Source organism: Nansenia antarctica, assembly GCF_963989245.1.
Source record: "Nansenia antarctica genome assembly, chromosome: 20".
Taxonomy (NCBI): domain Eukaryota; kingdom Metazoa; phylum Chordata; class Actinopteri; order Argentiniformes; family Microstomatidae; genus Nansenia; species Nansenia antarctica.
In genome coordinates this window covers 6778262-6803640 of record NC_137693.1, presented here as the reverse complement: position 1 = coordinate 6803640, position 25379 = coordinate 6778262, and the positions used below count along the sequence as shown (strand labels likewise).

The following is a 25379-nucleotide window of genomic DNA, read 5'->3' as shown; positions in this document are numbered from 1 at the left end:
TATGGTATGTTGATTGGTCATGTAATTGAGATTTCTGTGTGCTGTGATTTTCAGTTGAAGAGAAGCTTCCTTGCAACTGCTCTTCTTACTGCAATGGCTCAGGTTAGTGGCTCTAAAGTGATACTGTGTCATTATGGACTGACTACAGTTGTTTTGGCTTTCAAGTGGTAACTCTCATACCTCTCCCTTACCGTAGCTGCATACTACACCACGGGCATAGTTATCACAAATCGCACTCTGAACTTATTAGACTCATCTCAACTTATCTCAACACTGGTGAGTTCTTCTTCAATGTGTTACCTGCTTACCTGTCAGTGATGCCAGCTCATGTTGGTGACTTCTTCACCCTGTACTGTACCTTCCCTAGATCACTCATCTAAGACGTCCTCCGCCCTGCGAAAAATATCCAAAGTATGTTGTTTTTTTGTTTTGTTTTAAAATTCTTTCTCCTCTCTGCTCAGTGGTTATATTCTCACACTCTCAATAGACCATTAGGGGCAGCAGTGGCTCAGGAGGTAGAGCCGGCGTATAATGATCGCAAGTTCGGTGGTTCGAACCCCGGCTGGCCATGTGTCCTTGAGCAAGGCACTAAACCCCTAATTCCTCCAGGGTTGCTGTCTATAGGCGACCCCTTGCCTAGAGCATAAAATACCAAATTCGAACAATTCCAAAATTCCGACAAGTTTGCATGGCAATACAAATAAAATAAATATTATTATTATTACATGTACATACAGTACATTCACACATGTTAATACACTTAAAGCAATTTGTCCTGACGCATGTCTCCATTACAGCATGTCATGTCCCTCACCTATAATATCCGCTACATATCAGGTACAGTAATTCATATTTTATTCCTAAATATTTTCATTTGTGATGGCCAGTATTATTTTGCACCTTTACCTTTGAGAGCTTTATCATCACTCTTTGTTGCGCTGTTATGCTGCTTTAATGAAATGTATCTAAGTTCAGGCGGGACACGAACATGTAAGTTCAGGCGGGGGGTTTGATAGTTATGGTCTCCCTGCTTATGCTATTTTGTACTTTATTATGTTTAGATTTCAAGCAGGGAGCTATACAGAGCGGAGCCATTCAATTGAAAGCCATTCGATTACACCAAAGTATTTCCATTTTAATTTGATAACGATTAAACCGATGTAAGTGTGCTGACTGAACTATAATTACCGAAGGCTAGAACTTTGATAGACCTGCTATGTGAGGTCACCAGGAATAACACACAACTCCATGCTGAATCCATGCTGTTTTATTTCTGTCATATTTTTAGACCGCATTACCTATTGTGTCCTTCTAATGCTTCCACACAGGATGCCCACGTGGAATGTGACGGCAATGGGGCAATGTGAGTCCACTCTTCCCCTGCAGAAAACAATTACATTGAAGACAGCAGCAGCCGTGGTGTTAATACTGTAGTTATGGGGTGCTTGGGTGGCGTAGCGGGTTAGGCGCTGACCATGTAACCGCAGGGTCCCCGGTTCGATTCCGTCCGGGGACATATCCTGCATGTCATCCCTCCTCTCTCTCTCACCCATCCTTCCTGTCTAAATCTGCACTGTAACTGTCAATAAAAATGAAAAAAAAGACTGCCCCTTTAAAAAAATTAAAAAATAAATACTGTAGTTATTCACACGGGTTCTCATTGTCTTCTCCCCAGTCTCCAGAGCTGCACAGTGATACTGGCCTTTGTCCGTCCAGTGCCTGTGTGTGCGGTCAGCAGGGCATTGATGACTGTGTTCCACGATAAAGGTGTCCATATGGATACAAATGTGACAAGAGCAGGTGAGCACAACTGGTGGTGGTAGAGTATCTGTGTTCAGTGTTTTCTCACAGAATGGACAATACTGCAGGTGTGAACTAGTGTATATCTCATTGACTCATTGTTCCTGCTCTTATTTCACACACAGCAATTTGTGGCCGGTCAGGACTAAGTGGAAATCCATTAAATTCAACCTTTACCTGGGTTTCTTACCCTGAATTAAAACCCTCTGAGTTTTGTGCTGTGTGGGAGAGTGACCATGGCTTCCTCAGCTGGTGAGTGCAATCTCTCTATCTTCTGCATAGTACTAAATGTATTTTCATTTGTTGTAACACACTCATACTTCCATGACAATAGTCAGCAGTAAGGTGTAGTAGTAGTAGTAGTAGTAGTAGTAGTAGTAGTAGTAGTAGTAGTAGTAGTAGTAGTAGTAGTAGTAGTAGACAATGTTGCACAGTAATTCAGTTCATCTTGACATGAAGAAAACCCATTAGTATCAATGTAATGCTTTGTAAATGATCAACAGTGAAGATAACAGTACAGTATACATTATTGTGCAACTATACAAACTTTATCAACTGTTTTAACTGTATTTGCACTTACAACAGTACACGATTTGTATGCTCTTCTCTTTTTAGCCAAAAAGGGAAAAATGTCTGTGTGCTTCTGAGTGAACATTGTGACGAAGACCCCATGCCGCCGCCGTCGCCACCACCACCAACACCACCGCCATCCAGCACGACGTCTCCTCCACTCAACACCACTCTACTGCCAAACACTACCACCCTGCCATTAAACACAACATTAGCGCAACCAAATACCACAACTGCCTCCCTTAACACCACAACTGCCTCCGCTAACACTACCACCCTGCCATTAAACACAACATTAGCTCAACCAAATAGCACAACTGCCTCCCTTAACACCACAACTGCCTCCCTTAACACCACAACTGCCTCCGCTAACACAACTACCCTCCCTTTAAACTCAACATTAGATCAACCAAATACCACAACTGCCGCTCCTAACGGCACAACTTTCGCACCTAACGGCACAACTGCCGCACCTAACGGCACAATTTTCACTCCTAACGCCACAACCGCTGCTGCTTTCACTCCTAACGCCACAGTGACACCACAACCCAACACTACGACGACCCTCCAACCCACTCTGCCATTACTGAACACCACCACCACAACAATCTCCACGGCAGCCCCAAATAACACCACTGCAAACTCATCATTGCCTGTCGTTCCACCTGTGGACTCCACCACACGCTCTCCAGATGTCACTGTCACAACTGCCTCTATAACAAACACCACAGTAAACACCACAGGTAACTAACCCACTTTGAACAACTGCTGTTGATGTTACAGTCTATTTAGTAGACCAAAGTCTGCATGTGATGCATTCATTATGTATTATTATTATTTTGAACAAACAGTATGTAACCAGGTCAGGATGGTAAACTCTCTCCTCAAGTTGAAATACCCCTACCCACACCACTGAATCGCTAGCTTTTCTGTGGTGTAGCTGGTTAACATCGGGTAGTTCGTTGACGGCCACACGTGTCGGCAAAACAGACTCGTGTGAGCTTGGAGTGCGAGGACGCGATACTGTTTGTCGCAGCGGGACACCTGTTCCACATACACAGTACTCTGTATTGAATTACTCTTCTCCTGAATCCTCAATAGCAGCAGCCAGTAGCGAGGAGCAGGCCAACCAGCTGCTGTTGCTGTCGAGGGACGTGTCCAGCCTGAACTCCTCTCAGGTGGATCAGCTGGTGTCCCAGCTGGAGGCCCTGCTGGCCGGGCCCAACGTCAGCCTGGTGCTAGGCAACATGTCCGTCCAGATAGTCAGCAACCTGCTCAACGCCTCGGCAGAGACTCTGGCCTCCTCCTCCACCAGGTCAGCTGACTGGAGCTCCACATGTTACGGTGTCTTGCTGTGCTACTGTGCTGTCTGTTACTGATGTGTGGTGGATGGGCAGTGTTTCATGATAATAATAATAATAATAATAATAATAACTTTATTTGTATAGCGCTTTTCCTGCAAACGTTGCAGCTCAAAGTGCTATAATCATTATATAATCTTAATTTAATTATTTTGTAATTTAAATGCAATATTAAAAGGATGGGGTTTTATAATCTTAATTTAATTATTTAGTCATTTAAAGGCAATATTAAAAAGATGGGTTTTTAGTCTTGAGACTAAATGATGAGTCATGATGACACACCATGAGTGACGGTTTGTTTTTGTATCAGGATCATCGGGATTGTTGACACCGTGGGCCAGAAGCTGGTCATTCAGGGACAGACTCAGACCTTGTTGGCCCAGTCCCTTGCTCTATCTGTCACACCAGTGGACGGGGCGAATTTCCAGGAAACCTCTTTCTCCATCTCCAACCCTGACAGCGTGCTGGTATGATGTTGTCATGTATCCTGAGACACCTGTGTGAAATACACTTTAAATAAAGTTTGATTTGACCCAAACCTTCCATTGAGGAAACAATATGTACCTACACCATTCAGTTGTTCTAAGGATACCTGTGAAAATAATGCAATACCAAACATTTCCCTCACTAGGGTTAGGGTTAGCACTTGTAAGGATCATTTTGACTGTATAGTATGTCTGGTGCTGTACTGTATGTGACCCCACCTCCTACTAGCTGCTGCAATCATTCACTTGTGTGTTGTGTGTCTGTCAGGTCCGTGGAGAGACCAGAACCAGGAGGAGTGTGAGACAAGTACGGTCCTCCCTCCCCCAGGGCTCCATCGTATTGCCCTCCTCCCTCACACAGAACCTCAGCGCCCAGCAGCAGCAGCTGGCCGACAGGGTCCAGTTCAACTTCTACCAGAAGAGCACAGTGTTTCAGGTGCTGTTAGGGTGAACATTCTTCTTAATGCATTATTTTACGATCCTGTTTATCTGAACTGGTATGGATTCTAGACCTCCTGGTGCTAGGCCAGGACTCTGGAGAGGGGTGTTATGGTCAACAGGTGACAACCATCTATAAAGACAGTAACCTTCCCTTTGGTCATTGCTCTTTTGTTGCTTGACCACAGACCTGTGAACAGACAGTGAGCCCAGATTGATCTGAATAAAATGTCCTTTGGGCATCAACTTTATTCATCCCCCATTTGGATTTTCTACTTAAATATAAGAAATGAAATCATCCTTACAAGTGCTTAGCTACTTCCTGCTCCCCTGCTTTCTCAACTGTCTATCATGCCACTAGAATCAGAATCAGAATTCTTTTTACTGCCAAGTATATTCGCACATACAGGAAATGTACTTGTTGTGGTTGGTGCATAGGACATAAAGATACAAACAACAATATAATCAAATAACAACAATGTAATAAACAACACAAGGGCTGCGTTCGTAAAATCAGCGTTCGTGGAGTGCCTCTTGTCCAATCAAATTACTTGGCCCCTTTATGATGTTGAACCCAGTATGTGCTCCGGTGCTCTACAATTTACAAACACAGCCTATACGCAAAAATTGTTTAAAAGGACAATGACAAAGGGGCAGTAGAACAATAATTTTGTAGGCTGTAAATTAGGGTATGTAAAACTAATATAGATGACATTGTCAGTTGTATGTGTGTGTGCTTAACTAAACCATATCCTACCACACTGTACCACCAGTTGGTCTGCAATTTAGCCTTGCACAATGACTTAGAAAACATTGTGCTTTGTAGCGTAGCATCACTCCTTAGTCAAGAGTGAGAAACCTTGAGTGATTAATGTCATCTATGTAATCTATGGGTGCTTTTTTATTTATTTTTATTTTTATTTTTATTGTATATTTTGTCCTTTTCTCTGTATTATTTCTGTTTGATGACAGCAAGACTTATTCGGTGATATTGTTACCATTTTATACGAAAGTTGTATAAGTCAAGAAATGTGTTTATTGAAAAATTTAATAAAATACTGATTATAAAAAAATTAAAAACCTTAGAAAACTGGAAATCTTGACATCCATACTATACTAGATAGACTAGACTAAGCCTAACTAACATGTTGTCAATCCTGTTCCCTCTACAGGACAGAGCCTTGGGAGAGAGCAGGCTCAACAGTGGGATCCTGGGGGCTAGTGTGGCCAACCTGTCAATCAATAACCTGCAGGAGAACGTGATCATCACCCTGAGGAACACAGAGCCTGTTCCAGTGAGTCGGCATCAACAGACCCTGGGCGTTTATCTAGCTAGTGAAGCAGCTTGACTTTGACTGCTTTTCTCAAGGATCTCACACCGTGGATCATTATCCAATGTCATTCACCTGTTCGTGAGCTTAGAATGAGAAGGTTCTATCTCCGTTTAGAATGAGAAGGTTCTATCTCCGTTTAGAATGAGAAGGTTCTATCTCCATTTAGAATGAGAAGGTTCTATCTCCGTTTAGAATTATAAGGTTCTATCTCCGTTTAGAATGAGATGGTTCTATCTCCGTTCATGGCAGTTCAGAGATATTGAGCGTCAACGTTTTTACATTCCATTATGTTTTGTGAGATGGAACCTTTGTATTTTATGAATTACTAACTCAAAAAATGTCAACATTTAAAAAATAACACCACACAGGCATTAATAAACACCTAATGGATCAGATTATGTAAAAAACTCAATTTTGACCAAAAGTTTAGATAGAACCTTATAATTCTAACGTCACGTGTTTTCTCTTGCTCACTTGTCCTCACAGGCCAATTTTGTAGCTTCATGCGCTTTCTGGGACTTTGGCTTAAATGGTAAGTGTTGCACTTCTGTCTCCCAAAATGAAATGAGGTCGACTATTACCTCTGATATGAAACACTGATCTCATGTTTTTTTTAATATTAGATGGTTCAGGTGGCTGGAACAGAGGTGGATGCTCAGTTCTGAACAGCACAGACGATGAGACTATCTGTGGCTGCAACCATCTAACCAGCTTTGCTATACTGCTGGTGAGTGAGCTCTGAGGCTGGAGTTAAATGTGGGAGAGAGGGTTAAAATGTCTCCCATGGGGGGGTAGTGGTGGTCTAGTGGATAGTGAGTTGGACTTGTGATCGGAAGGTTGTGAGTTCAAATCCCGCCTGAAGTCACACCACTACTAGTGTGCCCTTGGGTAAGGCACTTAGCCCTCAGTTACTCCAGGGGGAATGTCCCTGTAATTCGTAATTGTAAGTCGCTTTGGATAAAAGCGTCTGCTAAATGGCAGTCTGTCAGCACTGCAGGACGTTTTTAGAAGACGTCTTTGCGTGTGTGATGACATGAAAATGTGATGAAATTTTTTATTTATAGTTTTTTGGTATCACAAACCAAACACAATACAAACAGTAACAACAAATACAACACAAAGCAGCAGAAAAAACAAAAGTGACGACCCCCCCCCCCCCCCAGGGGATCCAGGCCAGAGACATCTTTTGTAGACCTATTTCTTTGCAGGCATATATATTTTTTGGTTCCTTTCTTTCTTACAGGACATCTCCAGAGAGGGCATAAGCGATCCTCTCCAGGCCGCCATCCTCACCTACATCACCTATATTGGCTGTGGCATCTCCGCCATCTTCCTCTCTGTCACTCTACTCACCTACCTAGCCTTTGAGTGAGTCACACTAACACGCCCCCTGACGAGTATATATGAATACAAAGACACACTGTACATGAACATAGGAAGTCTAAATATAATGAACTCATGTAAAAGACTCATCTCAACAACAAAGCAATGACAAATAAAGTCCATTCCATTCCATTCCATAAGATGTAATTGACAAACGTGAAGCATACTATATGAAAAAAAAGCCATATTAGAAATTACGCCAAGACGAAATTCTCAAGTAATGAATGTGTGCACCAGTTAATACATTGGATTGTGTTCCTGTAGAAAACTACGTAAGGACATCCCCTCGAAGATCTTGATCCAGCTGTGTCTGGCTCTGTGGTTTCTGAACCTGGTGTTCCTGGTGGACGCCTGGCTGGCCCTCTACCCTGAGGCCGTGGGCCTCTGCATATCCACGGCCTTCTTCCTGCACTACTTCCTGCTGGCCTCCTTCACCTGGATGGGCCTGGAGGCCGTCCACATGTACCTGGCCCTCGTCAAGGTCTTCAACACCTACATATCACGCTACATGCTCAAGTTCTCCCTCATCGGCTGGGGTAGGTCAAACGTCGATATCGATGTACAGTCAGTACAGTATATGCTGTATATATTGCGTCTTTGAGTGTCTAGAAAAGCGCTATATAAGTCTAATGTATTATTATTACTATTATTATTATATATTAGAGAGAAAAACAGCCACCGTCATGTTGCTGCTGATTTTAACAACTGACAACTTTGTAAAGCTGTTTTCACTTCAACTGAATTTGTTGTCCATTAGGCATCCCGCTCATTGTGGTCATTGTGGTCATTGCCGTTGATAAGGATAACTATGGTAATGTTGCCTATGGGAGGTTCTCTGATGGTCCTACAGATGACTTGTGAGTCCTATATTTCCCCCCCCCCCACACTATTCATGACCATTCGACACATTTAAAGGTCATACTATTTCTTACAAATAGCAATTTTAAGAGAGATAACATGTAGTTTGTGCATCATGAAATTCATTGGTATAATAGAATAGATTCATTGATGTCCTGCTGTACTGTAACACATCTCTTCCGGCTACATCTTAACTGTCCCTCCCCATTCCCACTACCACCCTGTACTGTTTCTCTACTATAAATTAAAAATAATAATAATTCTTCCTTCTTCTAGCATTGTAACTGACAATGGCTCCTGGTCCATAGCATACATTACTATTTCTTATGATGACTGATGGATGGATGATTCACTTACTGATAGATAGATGATACACTCACTACTCTATTGGTTGTAAGGCGCCAAACATGTAATATAAATGCATCTCTCTCTCTTCCTTCCCTCCCACAGCTGTTGGATAAGGAACGACCTCGTCTTCTACATCGGCGTAGTGGCCTACTTCTGCGTCATCTTCCTGTTCAACCTCATCATGTTTGTGGTGGTGATGGTGCAGCTGTGTCGCATCAAGAGGCAGAACCCCCACAACACGCAGCAGAGGAATGCGCTGCAGGACCTGCGCAGTGTGGCGGGCCTCAGCGTCCTCCTGGGCCTCACCTGGGGCTTCGCCTTTTTCGCCTGGGGGCCGGTCAACCTGGCCTTCATGTACCTCTTCGCCATCTTCAACTCCTTCCAAGGTGACATTCTAACCCCCCCCCGTTATGTTGCGTTATTTCAGTTCATCGATTCACTGTGACATCATCCCATATTGTCATTGACTGTCAAACTGTCTGCTGCCATTTCCAAGCATGTGACCGAGGGATACTAACGTTCATCTTTTGTCCCCTTGCAGGGCTCTTTATCTTTATATTACACTGTGCCCTGAAGGATAACGTGAGGAGACAGTGGAGGGCCAACCTGTGCTGTGGTAGACTGAGGCTGGCAGAGAACTCTGGTTCGAACACACCTTCGAACACACCTTCAACTCGGATCACGAGTGTAGTTTAGTTTAGTTTGTTGAATAAATTAATCACAGAGCAGAGAAGCACCTCTCTCCTTATTTTAGATGCTGACCCAGTTAACCAGCAGTGGAACATAGCCTTAACCCTAACCCTACATAGCCCCCCGTGCTGGTTAACAGGTGAACAGCCCCAGATGGTATATAAATCACGTGGGGATGTAGCTCAGTGGTAGAGCGCATGCTTCGCATGTTCAATCCCCGGCATCTCCAAATTTGGGGGGGGTTGGGCTGTGACCCAGGAGGTAGAGCCGGCGTCTAATGATCACAAGGTCGGCTGGCCACATGTCGAGGTGTCCTTGGGCAAGACACTGAACCCCAAAATGCTTCCAATGAGCTGTCCGGTGCCTTGTATGGTAGCTTGCTGCCGATGTGTGACATTGTGAGACAATATTATATAAGGCGCTATATAAATGCAGTCCATTTACCCTAAATAATATAAATTGAAATGGGTTGAACAGTAATGTATTCCCATCCTTATCACAGAGTGGAGCCGTACTGCAACAAAGACCGCTAAGACCAGAGGTACATCTGTCCGCTCCGTTAACTCCTCCCAGTCCAACAACTCCAGCTCCTCCTTCCTGGCCAGCGACACAGAGAGACCCAGTGGATCCAGTGGAATCGGTAGGGCTTGACGAGGATCATGACGACTGTTTAGCCATGTTCAGCATCAGAGGACACGTCATACAGGATAGGCTCTCATAGTGTACGCTTTGGATAAAGGCATCTGTTGAATGCCAAAAATGTAAATGCATTCATGACCAATTAACCTCTTAAAGAGGCTTTGTGACGGGCTTTGCTCTCTAGTTTCATTTAACCCACAATTGGAGCTACTATATATTGTATAACCAACCACCTGGCTCTAAATTCTCTGGTTACAGCTAATGTATGACATCTCTCTCTGCGTGTGTGTTACGTGTCTGTGTCCCGTGTGTGTGCGTGTGTGTGTGCGCGTGTGTGTGCATGCGGTGTGTGTGTGAGCGGTGTGTGTGTGCGGTGTGTGTGTGCGGGGTGTGTGTGCCTGTGCCTGTGCGTGCGTGCGTGTGTGCGTGTGTGCGTGTGTGTGTGCGTGCGTGCGTGCGGTTCCCTACAGCAGGATTTAGTCAGCTTAACCCCATCCAATCAAATAGTGAAAGCGGCATCTCTTGCTGCAGCTCCATCCATGTCCGCGTCTTTGGCTCAGCTGCTGCCAGCTGGCTCCTACTCCACCATCACTGTCTCGTCATTCGCTCGTCATTTGCCATCATTCATGAAAAAAAGGGTCTTTAATCCATTAGTCGTGGGAAAGGCTTGTTTTGTCATTTGTGATATTGAGGATGAACCACCAGAATAGTTTGGCCTCAGGTGACATGAAAATAAGAAACAGAATGAATCTATCAACCCTAACATGCTTTCTTGGTCGGGTGCAGTGCATGTGGTCCTTTTAAGATGTCCGTCACATCAATAGAACCTGTTACGATTGTGACTTGACTGTACTTAAGTGACTTGTGTACCGAATAAGCAGTGTGTGCTTCCCATTGCAGGTAGTCCGTTTGACGACAGAGCGATCACAACCCTGGAGCAGCCCAGCTCGGATGTGGTCCTCAATGAGATCAACAGCCAGTTCAGGACCCAGCAATCACCATGACCTCTGGGAAACATAAGTCCTCCGTGCACAGACACTGGGAGAGAAGAAAGAAAAAAAGAAAAAAAAGAAGAAAATTCTTCCTTCTTCTAGCACGACGACTGCCAATGGCATGTGGTCTAGGCATAAACCTCTTTCACACATACGAGGCTTCCCAGTAGATATAATGGAATTTCCCGTGTCGGCTTGTGTGAATGCGACTGGCCAGGGAAATTTGACCAGGCAATTACCCGGGTCACGACCATGTATTTTTCCATGGAATTTAAAGGGAAGCCTTAGGTGTGAACAGAAGCCTGAACATTCCCTGGTCCGTCTCCTTTCACAGCTGTGCTGCGTCGCGCAGTCAGCAGGGCAGAGCGCATAAGAACTGCCCCAGACGAATATCGCTACTACTAAATATAATTCCACAACTGTGACACTACTTCATTTCCAATCATAGAGGAGGTATGATATATGGGAGATATATATATGGTATGGTAAGAATATATATGGTTCCAGTAAGAACTTCTATTGCCCCCCTTGTACTGTTTCTCTGTTTCTCCAGTGTAAAAAAAAAAAAAAGTTTTAGAAGAAGGTGATAGGAGAAGGTTTTTCCTTCTATCAATGGCCCCGGGCCTGAGCTAGATTACTCTTCCTGCTACGAAGGGTGGACTGATGATTCTCATGCTTAGTATTCAAATGTATTGATTGTACGTCGCTTTGGAATAAGGCGTCTGCTAAATGCCAAAAATGTAAATGTAAATATATGGCAGTGTCACGCAACTGTCTCGTTCGAATCACGTCTACTACGTTCCAGTTCTGCATCCAGTTGAATGTGTGATTCAATAAGCCCGGTGCAGCCAATATAATTCCACAACTGGATAGTACGTTGTTTCCAATCATAGTTAGCTAGATGACTTACTTAGCTAGCTTACTTACTTATCATTATGTACATTTTGTGATATAAGCGCATTACAGAGCAGTAACACACCGTCTCCTCTCAGCTTTTGGACTAGTATAGTATGTTTATATCAACAGTAATCAAGTGTTTTAGTTAGCGAGCAAACTTGGTGATGGTAAGCATAATATGAGTTGACTCGCTGAAACGAGACAGGTGTGTGAGACTGCCATATATATATATCATACCTCTGTTTTATATGTATTTTTCGATGGAAAATGGAGGTATGATATATGGCAGATATATGGTATATGGCAGTCTCGCGTGCCTGTCTCCCTCCAGTTCTGCATCCAGTTGAATGCGTGATTCACAGACCCGGGTCGGAACCATGTGTGAAAAGGAGGACACGTGAATCTTAGGGCATTTGGCTCGTGTGAACAGCGACAATCACTAGCAGACCCGGGTTGGGATTCCATGCAATTTACAGGGAACTGTGTGTGAAAGGGGCTATAGATTACTCTTCCTGCTATGACTGGTGGATAGATGATTCACTTACTTAGTCAAATGTATTGATTGTAAGTCACTTTGGAATAAGGCGTCTGCTAAATGCCAAAAATGTAAATGTAGGAGATCTAAAATATATAATATAATATAGCAAATATTTGTATTTAATTTAAATGTACATTAAATATTTGCATATTTATGCTGCATTTAGTCGTTTAATGGAAGTGTGTTCAAGACCACTCTTGAATGATAAGAACCCCCTACAACGGGGTATCACAATCCTTTTGAGTTATCCTTTTACTGCCAACACATACCAGCACCGTGCCACTGTTTTATTTCATGTACAGTAGTTTAATAATCATAATGATTTATAGGTAAAGGTCTTTTATACACAGAATGAAGATATTTTCCGTCAGATATGTTTATTTTATGACAATAATGGCATCACAATAATGACTGTACAATGAAATGTTATTTGATCAATAACATCAGTAGAAATTAATAAAATATTTTCTTTTAAGTTAAGTGTTTATTTTTTGATTACTATGCTAAATTATATGAACCATGCACTTGTACACTCACTCACTCACTCACTCACACACACACTCACTCACTCACTCACTCACACACACACACACACACACACACACACACACACACACACACACACACACACACAGACACACGCACACGCACAGGCAACGTGCTCTCACACACACACACACACACACACGCGCGCACACACACACACACACACACACACACACACACAGACACACACACACACACACACACACACACACACACACACACACACACACACACACACACACACACACACACACACACACTCAGATTCAAACAACATACACAACCTAAATGTATAAAGGAGTCAAAAGAAACAACTGCAGTAGGAAACAGTCCCATTTACAGAGCCCACAGATTCAGAGCGTCACCTGAACCCAGACTTACCAGGTGTACAAGTGTACTCACTCTATCTCCTCTTCAGTAGGGTTTGACTGTCCAAATCTCCCATAATGCACTATGGTAGGCAGTCACCAACTCAATGGCTGAGATAATACTCCAGTAGTCAATAGAATAGAGAGGTTTGGTGGTGAAGCTGTAGAATCTGGGTTAGCAGAAGTTAGCAGGATCTATTAGATGTTCTGGAGTTGGATAGCGTTAATGCTGTAGTGCCGTAACAATGTTTTGCAAATGTGCATACTCACTGATAGGGCTTTCACACCGGCAAAGAACCGTTCCAGGTTCGCGTTTGCGAACCAAGTCTGGAACCGGCCGGCGCGTTCAGACTGAAACTCAATCGGTTCGGAGCCTGAAAAGTTGGTTCGCAGCGGGAACCAGAAAATAGTGGTTCTCAAGCGGGAACCAAAACGTAGAACAGTCACGTCGTCAGTGGGTGTGTCCTATTTTAGGCTGCAAAGACCAGCAAGAAGGAAGTAGACAAAATGTAATCTAATCTAAATCTAATCATTAGTGATCAAAACAATTCAAAAGTTTCATCATTCTCTCTATCTTCCTCACATGCTCAGCAAACACGCACACGTGCGAACGCAAACTTCGTAAGCCATTTCTATCCCAGTAATGGAGCAGCTGGTTAGTAAGAGAACGCGTGTAGAAAGTGTCTTTTGTTTTGTTTCATCGAAAATAGTGTTTATTTCAGATACTGTAGTGGAAGATATTATCCTCTTTTCCAGTGAAGTAGCTGCCATCTAGTTGTGACATTTTTGTTCATCCCGCCTCTTCGTCACCCAACGTTGATGACGCGGATGGTTCAGGTTACACTGGTATGAACGCGGGCTGGTTCGCCAGACAGCACCAAGGTTCGGAGGTTCCCGAACGCGAACGCCGGGAACCTCCCGTTCTTTGCCGGTGTGAAAGCTCACCATTAGTGGTGCCAGGGCGCAGTTCTTGACAGTGTGTAACCACCTCATAAGTAAAGACTCCAGTAGATGATGTTGAACAGCAAGTAGGCCATGGGGAAGATGATTCTGGAGTAGGAGTCAATCATGTAGCTGTTGCTCCGGATGAAGCTGAGGTTGTATTTGACAGAGCGCTTAGGCCGAAGCCTGGTCCCCTCCGTGGGCGGCGGCTCGGCGGCAGAGTTCCGTGAGGGGGAGGTCCGTTGTGTGGTGGGAGTGTCCGAGCGATCCGGGAAGGGGCTCATGTCGATGTCATTGTCGTGGAAACATCCGTCAAAGGCCATCGCTTGGCTGGCGTTGTAGGTGGCAGGGATCTGGAGGGAGGGAGGGGGGGGGAGGAGAGAGAGAGAGAGAGGGAGAGAATATTTCATTTTATAATTCAATAAGCTCCAGCTGATACACGTTTAGTCCAGTAGGTGGAGACATAACCATATTTATTGTGATTTTTTTGTTTTGGTGAGTTAGCCATGGATTACATATCTCACTACACAGCAGCTGATCCCGTGACCTGACCCATGCACTCCATGACCCCATGATCATAATAAACCCTTAGGTATCTGTCACCTGTCCTGCCCGGATCCTCTTCATCTCCTCCACGGTGGTGAAGTAGTTGACGGTGGCGTACTCGATGACGGACAGGAAGACGAAGAGGAAGCTGGCCCACAGGTAGACGTCCACAGCTTTGACATAAGACACCTGTGGCATGGACGCTGAGACACCCGTGATGATGGTGGACATGGTCAGGACGGTGGTGATGCCTGGAGAGGGACGCGACCAGAGAAAGAGAGAGGAGTGAGAGAAAGAGAGATTATGTGATATTTGAGACAGATGTTTGTATTATTGATTTTAGAATATCATATCATTCATAGGGTTGATAGGACAAACAGTTGTCCAAAGTTCAAAGCAGCCTACTGTTTTGACCCATGGACTTTTGATAAGATAAACCAAATTTTAACCCTAACCCTAAAGAGGGATAATGAGAAAGAGAGCTGTAATAAAAACCTCTTTACAAGGTGTAACAAAGTGCGTTAATGGAAAGTCAAACAGAGGCCAGGTGTCCTTAATTGTGAGCTCTATTTCCATTAGAAGCGACATGTGCAGTTGGCTCTTTCATCTGCAGTGGACCATTCATAACAATGAGTACTTGTGTAAATCCAAAGTGGTAACAAGATAGTGCCTCTTGCGCAGTGAATAGCGACAGTTCAAACACTGATTTCCTTGTGTTGAGGACAGAGAAATTAGGCCAATCTTTGTCATGGCCTCATGATCCTGTAAAACATTACACTGTTCTCAAGGTACACATGAACACTTTAATGCTTTAAGTAAATATGTATTCACATGCAGCTGTTCACACACTAACACACGCACACACACGCACACACACACACACGCACACTCACAGGCACGCGCAATTGCGTACAGACATACACATTACACACACACACACACACACACACACACACACAGACACATACACACACACACACACACACACACACACACACACACACACACACACACAGCCACATTGACTGCCTAAAGGGGACTAGCCAAGTTTGGTGACACTATTCATGCGCAGAGGTAGAATGCTTTGTCACCATGCTCAGCTCCCTGGGTTAATGAGTCTCTGAGCAGTTCTACTTTCTGCTCTGGTGATTGTGAAAGGAGCAGACTCACACTTCCTCTCCCATACACGGCAGGAAATTGGTAAACAAACCTTCACCTGTATCATAGAGGTGTGACCAACCTTTCCCCCGTTTCACCTGTACCTGACTTTTCGTTAGGCTGATCCGAGAGCTATATTACAGTAAAGGGTATTCATTCGATGCGAAAACTATCAACGAGGCTTCTCTAATAGATGTTGTACATTGATAATTTGTGAGCTTAGAATTATAAGGTTCTATCTCCGTTTAGGGTAGTTCAGAGATATTGAGCGTCAAAGTTTTTACATTATATTATGTTTTGTGAGATGGAACTTTTGTAATTGATGAATTACTAACTAAAAAATGTCAACATTTAAAAAATAACACCACACAGGCATTAATAAACACCTAATGGATCAGATTATGTAAAAAACTAAATTTTGACAAAAATGGAGATAGAACCTTATAATTCTAACGTCACACATTTTTCTCCCTTTAATCTCCAACGCTCCTCATTGTGGTGTTCATAGATGGTATGTGAGAGAGTCAGTTGTATACCCAGGGAGACACGGGCAGGCACGGCCCTCCTGTCGATCCAGAAGGACACCCAGGAAAGCATCACCATGAGCATGGTGGGGAAGTACGTCTGCAGCAGGAAGAAGAAGATGTGTCTCCTGAGGAGAAAGTTGATGTATAGCCTGTTATACCAACCTGTGAGAGAGAGAGAGAGAGAGAGAGAGAGAGAGAGAGAAGGGGGGGAGGGAGAGATAGAGATTATCGTAGTTCAGAGCAGTTTTACTCACCATCCTATAGTCAACCACAGCTAATTAAACTACAAACTGGTAGTAGTCGCTCTATGAGTAGAGGGCTGCAAGGGTATTTTCCTGGCTACACAGTGTACATGTTTTTTTTACCTTTGCCTGCTTGCGACAGGTGTCTTAAAGCGCATTCAGTCGCATCTTGTGAGAAATGCGCTATACAAATAAAACTTGATTTGATTTAATTATAAATAAGATAATACCAGAAGAGACTTATTATATGAAACAGGTCTGTGGGAGGGATTATTCCACTTGAGGAGGAAAATCACTTTTTATCTCCCTCTCTCTCCCTCTCTCTTCAGACTGACAATGTGGAATCAGAGGAGGAGGGGTTTCAGAGGGGGGAGACCTGCTTTTACATCATGTTAACTGGCAGAGGAGGGGGGTGGGATGAGGAGGGGGGTGGGAAGAGGAGGGGGTGGGAGGGGGGCATCATTGCGGGCCCTCTAAGCACCAGGGCCTGCACACGACCACACCTACCCGTGCTGCTGTAGAAGGCGAGCCCGTAGGAAGGGTGAAAGTGTTCAACGAAAAACTGCGACAGCACGAGCTCGTCAGTCCTTAATGAATCGTTCCCGTTCTTCCAGTAGAGCATGAGGTCGTTCTCACTGTACGCGTCTTCAAGAGAAGAGAGAACAGGGATAGAGAGGGATGACTCCTTCGAATGTTGTCTCTCTTTGAATCATGGGCATGTGCCTCAGAGGAGAGGAGACAGTACAGGGGAATGGTTCAGTACTACCGCCTCTTCTCTGAGACCAGGCTTCATGATGCTGTGTGTGCGTGTGTGTGTGTGTGTGTGTGTGTGTGTGTGTGTGTGTGTGTGTGTGTGTGTGCGTTTGTGTGTGGTCCGGTCTATCATCTGGGTAATGTCAACTGGCTCCTGGCATTGGGTTTTACACAATTATGACACTTGCCATATCAGTGCCCTGAATATATCTGCCTCTGAGATGAGAAATGACCAACTTCAATGTGACATTGTTCGCTGTTCCTTTTAGGATGAATAGGACTTTTAATCCCTGGAAAAAATCCTGCCCTGAAAATTAGTGCTTTATGGACATAGACTGACCTGCCTGGGGATTACAAATGTTATTTAATCTATGTGAGAATAGGTGGGTCAGCTGTGATGTGTATGTTGATGTGTTGTTGATGTGTTTGTGTCTGTGTGTACATACATACACGTGAGTATGTGTACGTCAGGCAGCCCCGCACCGTACATGGTCTTATACTCACAGCTCTCCAGCTCCAGAGAGCAATTCTGCGTGTCCAACGGAAATTTACTGAAGTCCATGGAGCAAAGAGCAGTCACAGTGATCCTAGAACACAAACCCCAACATGACTGGAATAGCAGAGGCATCACAATTTAACTTGTGTAATCAATACTTGTCTTCCCAGAGGATTTGTACTTGAATATGGGGTACCCCCTCACTAGGGGTAGTGACGGCCTGGCCTAGTAGATAGTGAGTTATCAGAAGAGTTATATGTCATGAGTTCAAATCTCACCTGGGGAACACCACCCTTGAGCAAGGCACTTAGCGCTAAGTTACTCCAGGGAGACTGTCCCTAGAATCTTTCATTGTAAATCCCTTTGGATAAAAGCCATCTGCTAAAATGGTTCAAATGTAAATCTATCACGTCCCACGGTGAATCAGAATAGTTCCCCCTCTCTCATCATATGTGTATTGACTGCCAGTAGTACCGTTACATATGAAGTCTCGTGTTTACTGTGGTGAAGGAGGAGGAAGGAGCCTGCTCTGGTGTACCTGACACTGTAGAGGATGTTGCCATCCGGGTAGACCCTCAGCATGATGTTCTCCATGGTGGTGTCGTGGATAAACGAGCGCTTGGAGTGGACGAAGAACACGTCGGGCACCCAGATCTTCTTCACCAGCCGCGCGTCGAAGGTCCGGCTCTTGTTGCTGCTGGAAGGGAAGGCCAGGCGGTCGTCCTGCCAGTAGTGCCTCAGGTACAGGGTCATGGTGAAGTCCTAGAGAGAAGACCAACAACTCAGATTGTTTGAGTTGAGTTTAGATGAGTATATGTAATATGGTACATGTGGGAAAACTAGGGTTAGGGTTAGGGTTAGGGTTAGGGGTAGGGTTAGGGTTAGGGTTAGGGTTAGGGTTAGACATGCCAGCATGTACCAAGTCGACGTAGCACCTAGCCCTAGTTTTCCCACATGTACCGTATTCCCACATGTACCGTAACATATGCACACAGATGTAATATTGTTGAATCTAGCAGTGTATTGTAGTGCCAGTATGTGTGGCAGCTAAAGAGGCTCACTGCAGGCGGCACTTACCATGTTGACTTCAGATATACTGTCAATGCTCTCCACCTGCACGTCTATGCCCACGGGAATGGCTGACCCTAGGAGAAGTCAAGGCAACAACACGAATCAGTGGGTGGCTTGAGACACCATTGGTCTGCTTCATTCAGACCGAGCATGGGAAACGTAGTCTCAGCGCCTCGTCTACTCTGCATGCTGTCATGGTGGTCAGGACTACCTCGGTGATCCGCCTCAGCTGACCGGCTTCGTTTTGTTCATTCTGGACATTGACGTTGTTGTTTACACTCGCCTGAGACATCCCATCATGTTTACGTACACGTCTACACACGTCGTCTGATTAGAGTTTGTGATGAATGTCTTCCCTCATAATATTTGTACGACAACCCAAATACCCTGCTTTAAAGGAAGTTTAGAGTAAACAAACACACAGTGTCTTTTGATTAACATTTGTCAGAGTATAACAACGGAGACAGTGTGTTCCCTTTGGCTCTGCATTCTGTAGCCGGTCCCTGTGTTATGATTATCCAGTTCAATCTCAATGTAGATAATGAGCACAACACTCTCTGTGCTAAACACAGCTGCAGGCTAATAGCAACCATATAACACAGAAGACACACCAGTAATCTTCTCTTTCCTCTCGGAGAGGCTTCTCATCCTCGATGGTGACCTGTGACAGGCCGTCACCGAGACCTCTGATGAGTCACTTCCCTTTCCTCCTTCCAGTTATGAACCCAAATCGGTACTGGTCTGACGAGTCCTAATTCTTGTGAAGGAAATGAGGGAACCCCCCCCTCTTTGTGTTAGATGGAGAGGGGTTCCAGTTTAGCTGAATGTCTATCTCTCTGCCTCACAAGAATCTCTGGATGGAGTAGATGGAATGCCATTTCTTTTCTTTTTTTTGTTATTTTTTCTGAGTGGGGCAGTCCCACTCATATTTTTCAATTTATTGGACAGATTCAGTGAAGACAGACAGGAAAGTAAGGAGAAGAAGGGAGAGAGGGCATGTCAGCAGGGCATGGGCCGGATTCGAACCCATGCCGACATGGGCATATGTGTGCACTGTAGACCGCGGTGCTAGACCACTGGACCACCCCAGGCCACTGGAATGCCATGTCTGATTTAGAAATAGAATGAAAGAGTTCATGACAGTATCAGGATGATTCCTGTGTGAGACGAAGGGGTTCTGCAGAATACGTGGGAGTAATGCTTTTTTAATTCCAGTCAAACCAAATGTACTGTCCCCTTTGACTAATCCAATTTCAACTTGAACATTTACAGGCATTATACTTCCTCCATTAGCGCCACCCACGCTGAACACAGACAAAACACAGAAAAAATACACAGGCAGACAAACAGACAGACAGACAGACACCCACGCTGAACACAGACAAAACACAGGAAAAATACACAGGCAGACAAACAGACAGGCAGACACAGGCATACAGACAGACAGACAGACACACACGCTGAACACAGACAAAACACAGAAAATATATACACAGGCAGACAAACAGACAGGCAGACACAGGCATACAGACAGACAGACAGACAGACAGACACACACACGGTTCCAGAGTTTTTGGTTGAGGAGTGGGGGCATGCTCTAAATCGACGGTGATGCACCAAATCGTTGGCGATTTTTATTTTTTATTTTTGTATTATCCGGAGATCCAGGGGCCTATTTATAAAACATTCGGGGCCAGATCCCCCGGATGCCCATGCACGACTAACCACGTCACTGCGCAGTAATATTAGTAGGTCTATATACTAGTATACTTTTTCAGAGAGCGTGGTCTGTAATCCAGATTACAATATCTAAAAACACATCCGTGTACTTAGCCACAGGCTGTCATTGTCTGCTAGACAATCTAGGGCAGTGGATTTTTTGCGGATTGAGTTATGCCAACGATGACACCGTAACCTACATTGTACTACTGCGTTACTAAGAGGAATTCAAGACATTAGCCACAAGACTTTCCCCTTCAAAACCTTCCTGTCCTTGGGGCGCTTAGGTGGCGTAGCGGGCTAAGCGTTGACCATCTAACTGCAGCGTTCCCGGTTCGATTCCGGCCGCGGACATATCCTGCATGTCATCCCTTCTCTCTCTCACCCATCCTTCCTGTCATATCTCTACTATCTCTATCACAATGAAAAGAAAAATATGAGTGTGCCTGCCCCACTCAGAAAAAAAATAAAACCTTCCTGTCCGACCTGCTGTAGCCTATGGTATGCTACAGGGAGGTATGTCCATACAATTCTAAAACAACTGATGTCAAGCTCCAACACCCCTCTCTATTTTCCTCCTTTCCCCCTCCCCGTCTCTCTTGCATGACCCTTGCCTTCTCCTTTCAGGTTGTATGACCCCAATCCCAACACACGTGCTGAGACAAAACACACATATGGTGGTGTCCAAACTGGACATAACCATAGCCCGACCGCCTTATAGCCTACTGTGTGGTATGTCCACCAATCCAAAGCCCGTTGGATGGCTGGCCTTACCTCCAAAGCTGGGCCGCATGGCAAAGTCGTGGTCCTCGATACGAAGCAGCTGTTCAGATTTAATGAGAAGGGACTTGGTGCTGTCAGACTTCTTCAGCTTCATGTCTATCCGTCTGAGGACCAAAGAAGACACGCATCAGTACGTCGGACGCGTTCGACCCAAGAAAGCACACGTGCACACACACACACTTCAAGGCAGAAACATATGCTCTGGGGTATTAGCAGTTAGCAGTTGATTAGTTGTGCTTTACCGGTTTGATTCAAACCAAAAGTAAACTGCCACACAGGGGGGTCACACACAAGATGATCCCATGATGAGGAGAAAATGTGTCTAGATTGACTGATGCCATCGAATGAAGTGTATCCAGACCAGAATGTCATCACCCAAATATTGCCTCTGAGCCAACAGAGGCCGGTAGAGGCAGAAATCAGAGGAGGTGTTCATTGTAATGCGTGGAATGGAATGAGTAATGGCATCAAACACTGCTCTCTTCTCCTCTTCATTCTCTTCTCTATTCTCTGGCTTATTAGTTCCCTTACATCAGAATAGGAGCTGGCATGTTTCTGACGTGGAAGAATTTTTCTTCCTTGAAAGCCTCATATAACACTTGACGTGGGCCAAAGGTCAAAATGCATCCTTCCATTCTAGTGGAGAGCATTCCTGCATCTTCACTTACAAAGATTCTTCACAGCATCAGTTTACTTTACTCTTTACTAATGTAAACCTGCCTGTTCTAAGTAACAAATCATTTCCATTACCACAGACACTCCCCATTCATTACAAATAAGACAGTGAGTAATACCGTGATTATATACTTACAAACTCAAACCCCTTATCAACGGAGGTCCCCTATCATTACCCACAAACCAATGCTCCATTCTTCTACACTATAGCCACCCAAACACAGTCCTGATGTCAGCTATAAGCCCCACTGGTCACCTCACCTGCCCTGGACTTCATCTGCACCTCTATACATTTCTTAGTAAACATGTGAGGTCACACAACCTCTTTTCTAGAGGTGATTTGAACATTCATAGAGATTGGATAGATGAATGTGACATTCCCACAAGGTTAATATTGTGAAATACAGTATACGGCAGATAGTACAATAGATAATTCCAAATTATTACTGCACAAAAGAAGGTGTTAATGTACAGCAGAGGTGTACAATTGTGTTAAGAAATCTTTTTGTTTGCTCTCCGTTAATAGATTTTAAAACAAATACACCCACACTAACTATAACTCAAACTAGAGCCCTTTCACTTTCGGAATGTCGGAACGTATCATCAATCATATTGACAGCAATGGAAAACAACCTGTTTATCTACTAGAGTGCATCAATCTAACTGTTGCCAAAGTATTCATTCACAAACACACTCAACCAAGCAGACAGGATAAGCAAACAAAACCTATATATATATAAAACAACATATAAAAAAAAGAACTCCAGTTAGTAACAGCAACTCCAGACAAGCAGGGTCTAGAGGGGGCCGCACCCCTTGGCTCAGGCTCACCCTGCGTGTTTGTGTTTGCTGTTCTCCCCAAGGAACACATCCTTGTCCTTGTGCCTCCTCTTGTTGGTAAAATGGCTGCCGCCGAGCACTGTGACGGGCCACAGCCAGACCAGGCACGTCAGCCTGAGGGCCAGAAGGACCACGTTCATAGCTGGGGGGCTGGAAGCCTGCCAGCGCAGGAGTCACCACGCAGTAGTCCTTCCACTATGTCTAAAAATCCTTCACCTAGGGATCCTCCACAGGGTCAGTGGTACGACGCCACGACTCTCCCCGTCCCGTGTCTCTTCCATATCCCAGCAGCACCCATTCCACTCCGCCGCGGCGGCTCACACACACAGTAGCAGAGCGAGAGCTGTTATCCAACCCCCCTCGTTCCACTAATACATGGTGCACGTTGATCCAGGCATCCAATGTTCAGCTCCCAGAGCACCACGGATGTTCCCCCGAGCTTTTCTTTTACGCTCCCAACGCTTGGCCCCTACCCCGTGCCCCCTGCTTGTGTCTCTCTCTCTGGGGCCAGTGGGAAGCACAGCCTGTCCTTCCTGCTCTCTAGTGTCCCCTCCCTCTGATTAAAACCAAATATCAATTTATTCCTATAATGACAAAGGAATGACGTTAATTCCTCTCTAATCTTCTTATGTGTGGTTGCTGAAATCTTTCAGTAACCTACAAACTGGAGCCAGGAGAGGGCGGGGGATAATACAACCGACAGTTTTCTAATCGTGATTCTCTCCCAGATAGAAATAAAAAGCCCCACAGCCCCACTTTTTTTTCGAAACATGCGATGATGCCAAGGTTTTCCTTGGAATTGCACTGTGGTTGGCAGGGGGGAGGAGTTAGATGATCCCTGAGGATGGGCAATAGATAACAGCATATGTCTGTGCCACATGCTCTTGGTGGAAACTGGTGGCTTTTTTCCAGATAGCCACGATGGGTTGCATGCGTGCATCTTTTACAGCCTATTGTCTCTGTCCCTGTTGCACAACAAAACTGTTGCCACGGAAGTGTGACCCCGTGCCTCCGAATATAACCCCTTTAAACGCTATAGTCATGCACTCTGTGTCACTGAAATCTTTTTTTTCATTTTTCATGTCACTTCATCCCTCTTGATCCCCCTCTTAACATCTGCAAAGTACCATCAACAGTCGACATCCATCCAGCTAATCTGATGGTATGGGGATGGATCGCCATCCATTGAATTCTTAATACGACTACTACTACTGCTACTACTGTAAATTAGTTGATTATCTGTGAGAAAATATGACAAGAGGGAGAGATAGAGGAACCAATCTATTGAGCAGAGGAGAGATAGGTACATGTAGGATGATGAGGGAGAACCTAATCAATATAGCTAAAATATAGCTATAGCTAAAGATGCTTTTAAAAAATACATTTTATTTTATTTATTAATTGTTTTTTGGGGGAGTAAATTCTAACAAAATGGAACCAAACTGCATGTAGACTACTGCTACTCCTACACTGGGGAATTAGATATTCTTCTATGAACATTGTAGGGATATTGACAAATCTACTATTATCAGGCCACTTTTTTTTATCAGGCTGAAGATTTGCAGTAAAGGCAATGTACTCTATCTACTAATCACCATATGGGGTAAATGGATTATTGGGTTTAATATTCAACAGATATCATCACCCAGGATATCATCATCCACCAACAAAGAGAAAACAAATAGAAAACAAAAACCACAATAATGGTGAAAAAAAACAGAGGGTGATATAAATGAATTAAATATACTGGAGGACAAAGCGAGGAAGGGAGACACTGCGAGAGAATCAATGATAGAATCACAGCGCCAAGGGCGTAATCCTAGTCCAGTGGCATGCTCCTTTAATCTGGGATTAACGTTGATTGAGGGCAGAGATGAGTGCTGCCATCTTTAAGAGGCGTGCACGTGGAGCTCGGGTTCTCCCCCGCACATGCGCCTCCTACAGACCATGCAGTATGTATGAGAGGTTGGGGAGGAGCAGCAGTTTCCAAGCAACAGTTTATCATTATCTCTCAAAGGTACCCTCTAGTGCTCATCCTTGGTAAATTCTATTTGGTCACGTAGGGGAGGCCCTCAAAGCCTTTGTTGAAGGCACCAGTGGAAGCTAGTGATGGCAGAGAAATCAGAGGACAGGTTCATTGTAATGCATGGAATTGGATGATGAAACGTGCGTTTGATACCATTCCTTATTCCATCCCATGCATTACGATGAGCTGTCCTCCGATTTCTACCTCCCAGCCTCCCCCGGACTACAGTGTGACTGCTAGACCATGGAAAGAGACCAATCTAAAATAGTGTTGACGTGTTGATTTAAAACGGACATACTCTATACTTTTACAATGATATAATTGTGTTTTTCTTCGACACACCTTTGCCAATCA

At 44.4% G+C, this 25379-nt stretch overlaps 2 protein-coding genes across 2 annotated transcripts; one reads left to right on the top strand and one right to left on the bottom strand.

Annotated features, from left to right (window-relative positions):
- Window positions 1-2036: 2036 nt before the first annotated feature.
- On the top strand, window positions 2037-10910 carry LOC308174940 (adhesion G-protein coupled receptor G2-like; the record flags this gene model as incomplete). Its single annotated transcript, XM_080550051.1, has 14 exons — window positions 2037-2052; window positions 3472-3685; window positions 4042-4198; window positions 4485-4652; window positions 5827-5949; window positions 6475-6520; window positions 6612-6715; window positions 7232-7356; window positions 7636-7907; window positions 8129-8228; window positions 8680-8963; window positions 9119-9220; window positions 9770-9907; window positions 10807-10910. 14 exons carry the CDS (start codon window positions 2037-2039, stop codon window positions 10908-10910), a joined length of 1953 nt encoding a protein of 650 aa, XP_080406177.1.
- Window positions 10911-14236: 3326 nt separating this feature from the next.
- On the bottom strand, window positions 14237-23139 carry LOC308174939 (gamma-aminobutyric acid receptor subunit rho-3-like; the record flags this gene model as incomplete). Its single annotated transcript, XM_080550050.1, has 9 exons — window positions 14237-14542; window positions 14793-14986; window positions 16430-16582; window positions 17170-17307; window positions 17920-18002; window positions 18450-18673; window positions 18989-19056; window positions 21476-21588; window positions 22991-23139. The coding sequence occupies 9 exons, from the start codon at window positions 23137-23139 to the stop codon at window positions 14237-14239; spliced, it is 1428 nt and encodes a 475-aa protein (XP_080406176.1).
- Window positions 23140-25379: the final 2240 nt, after the last annotated feature.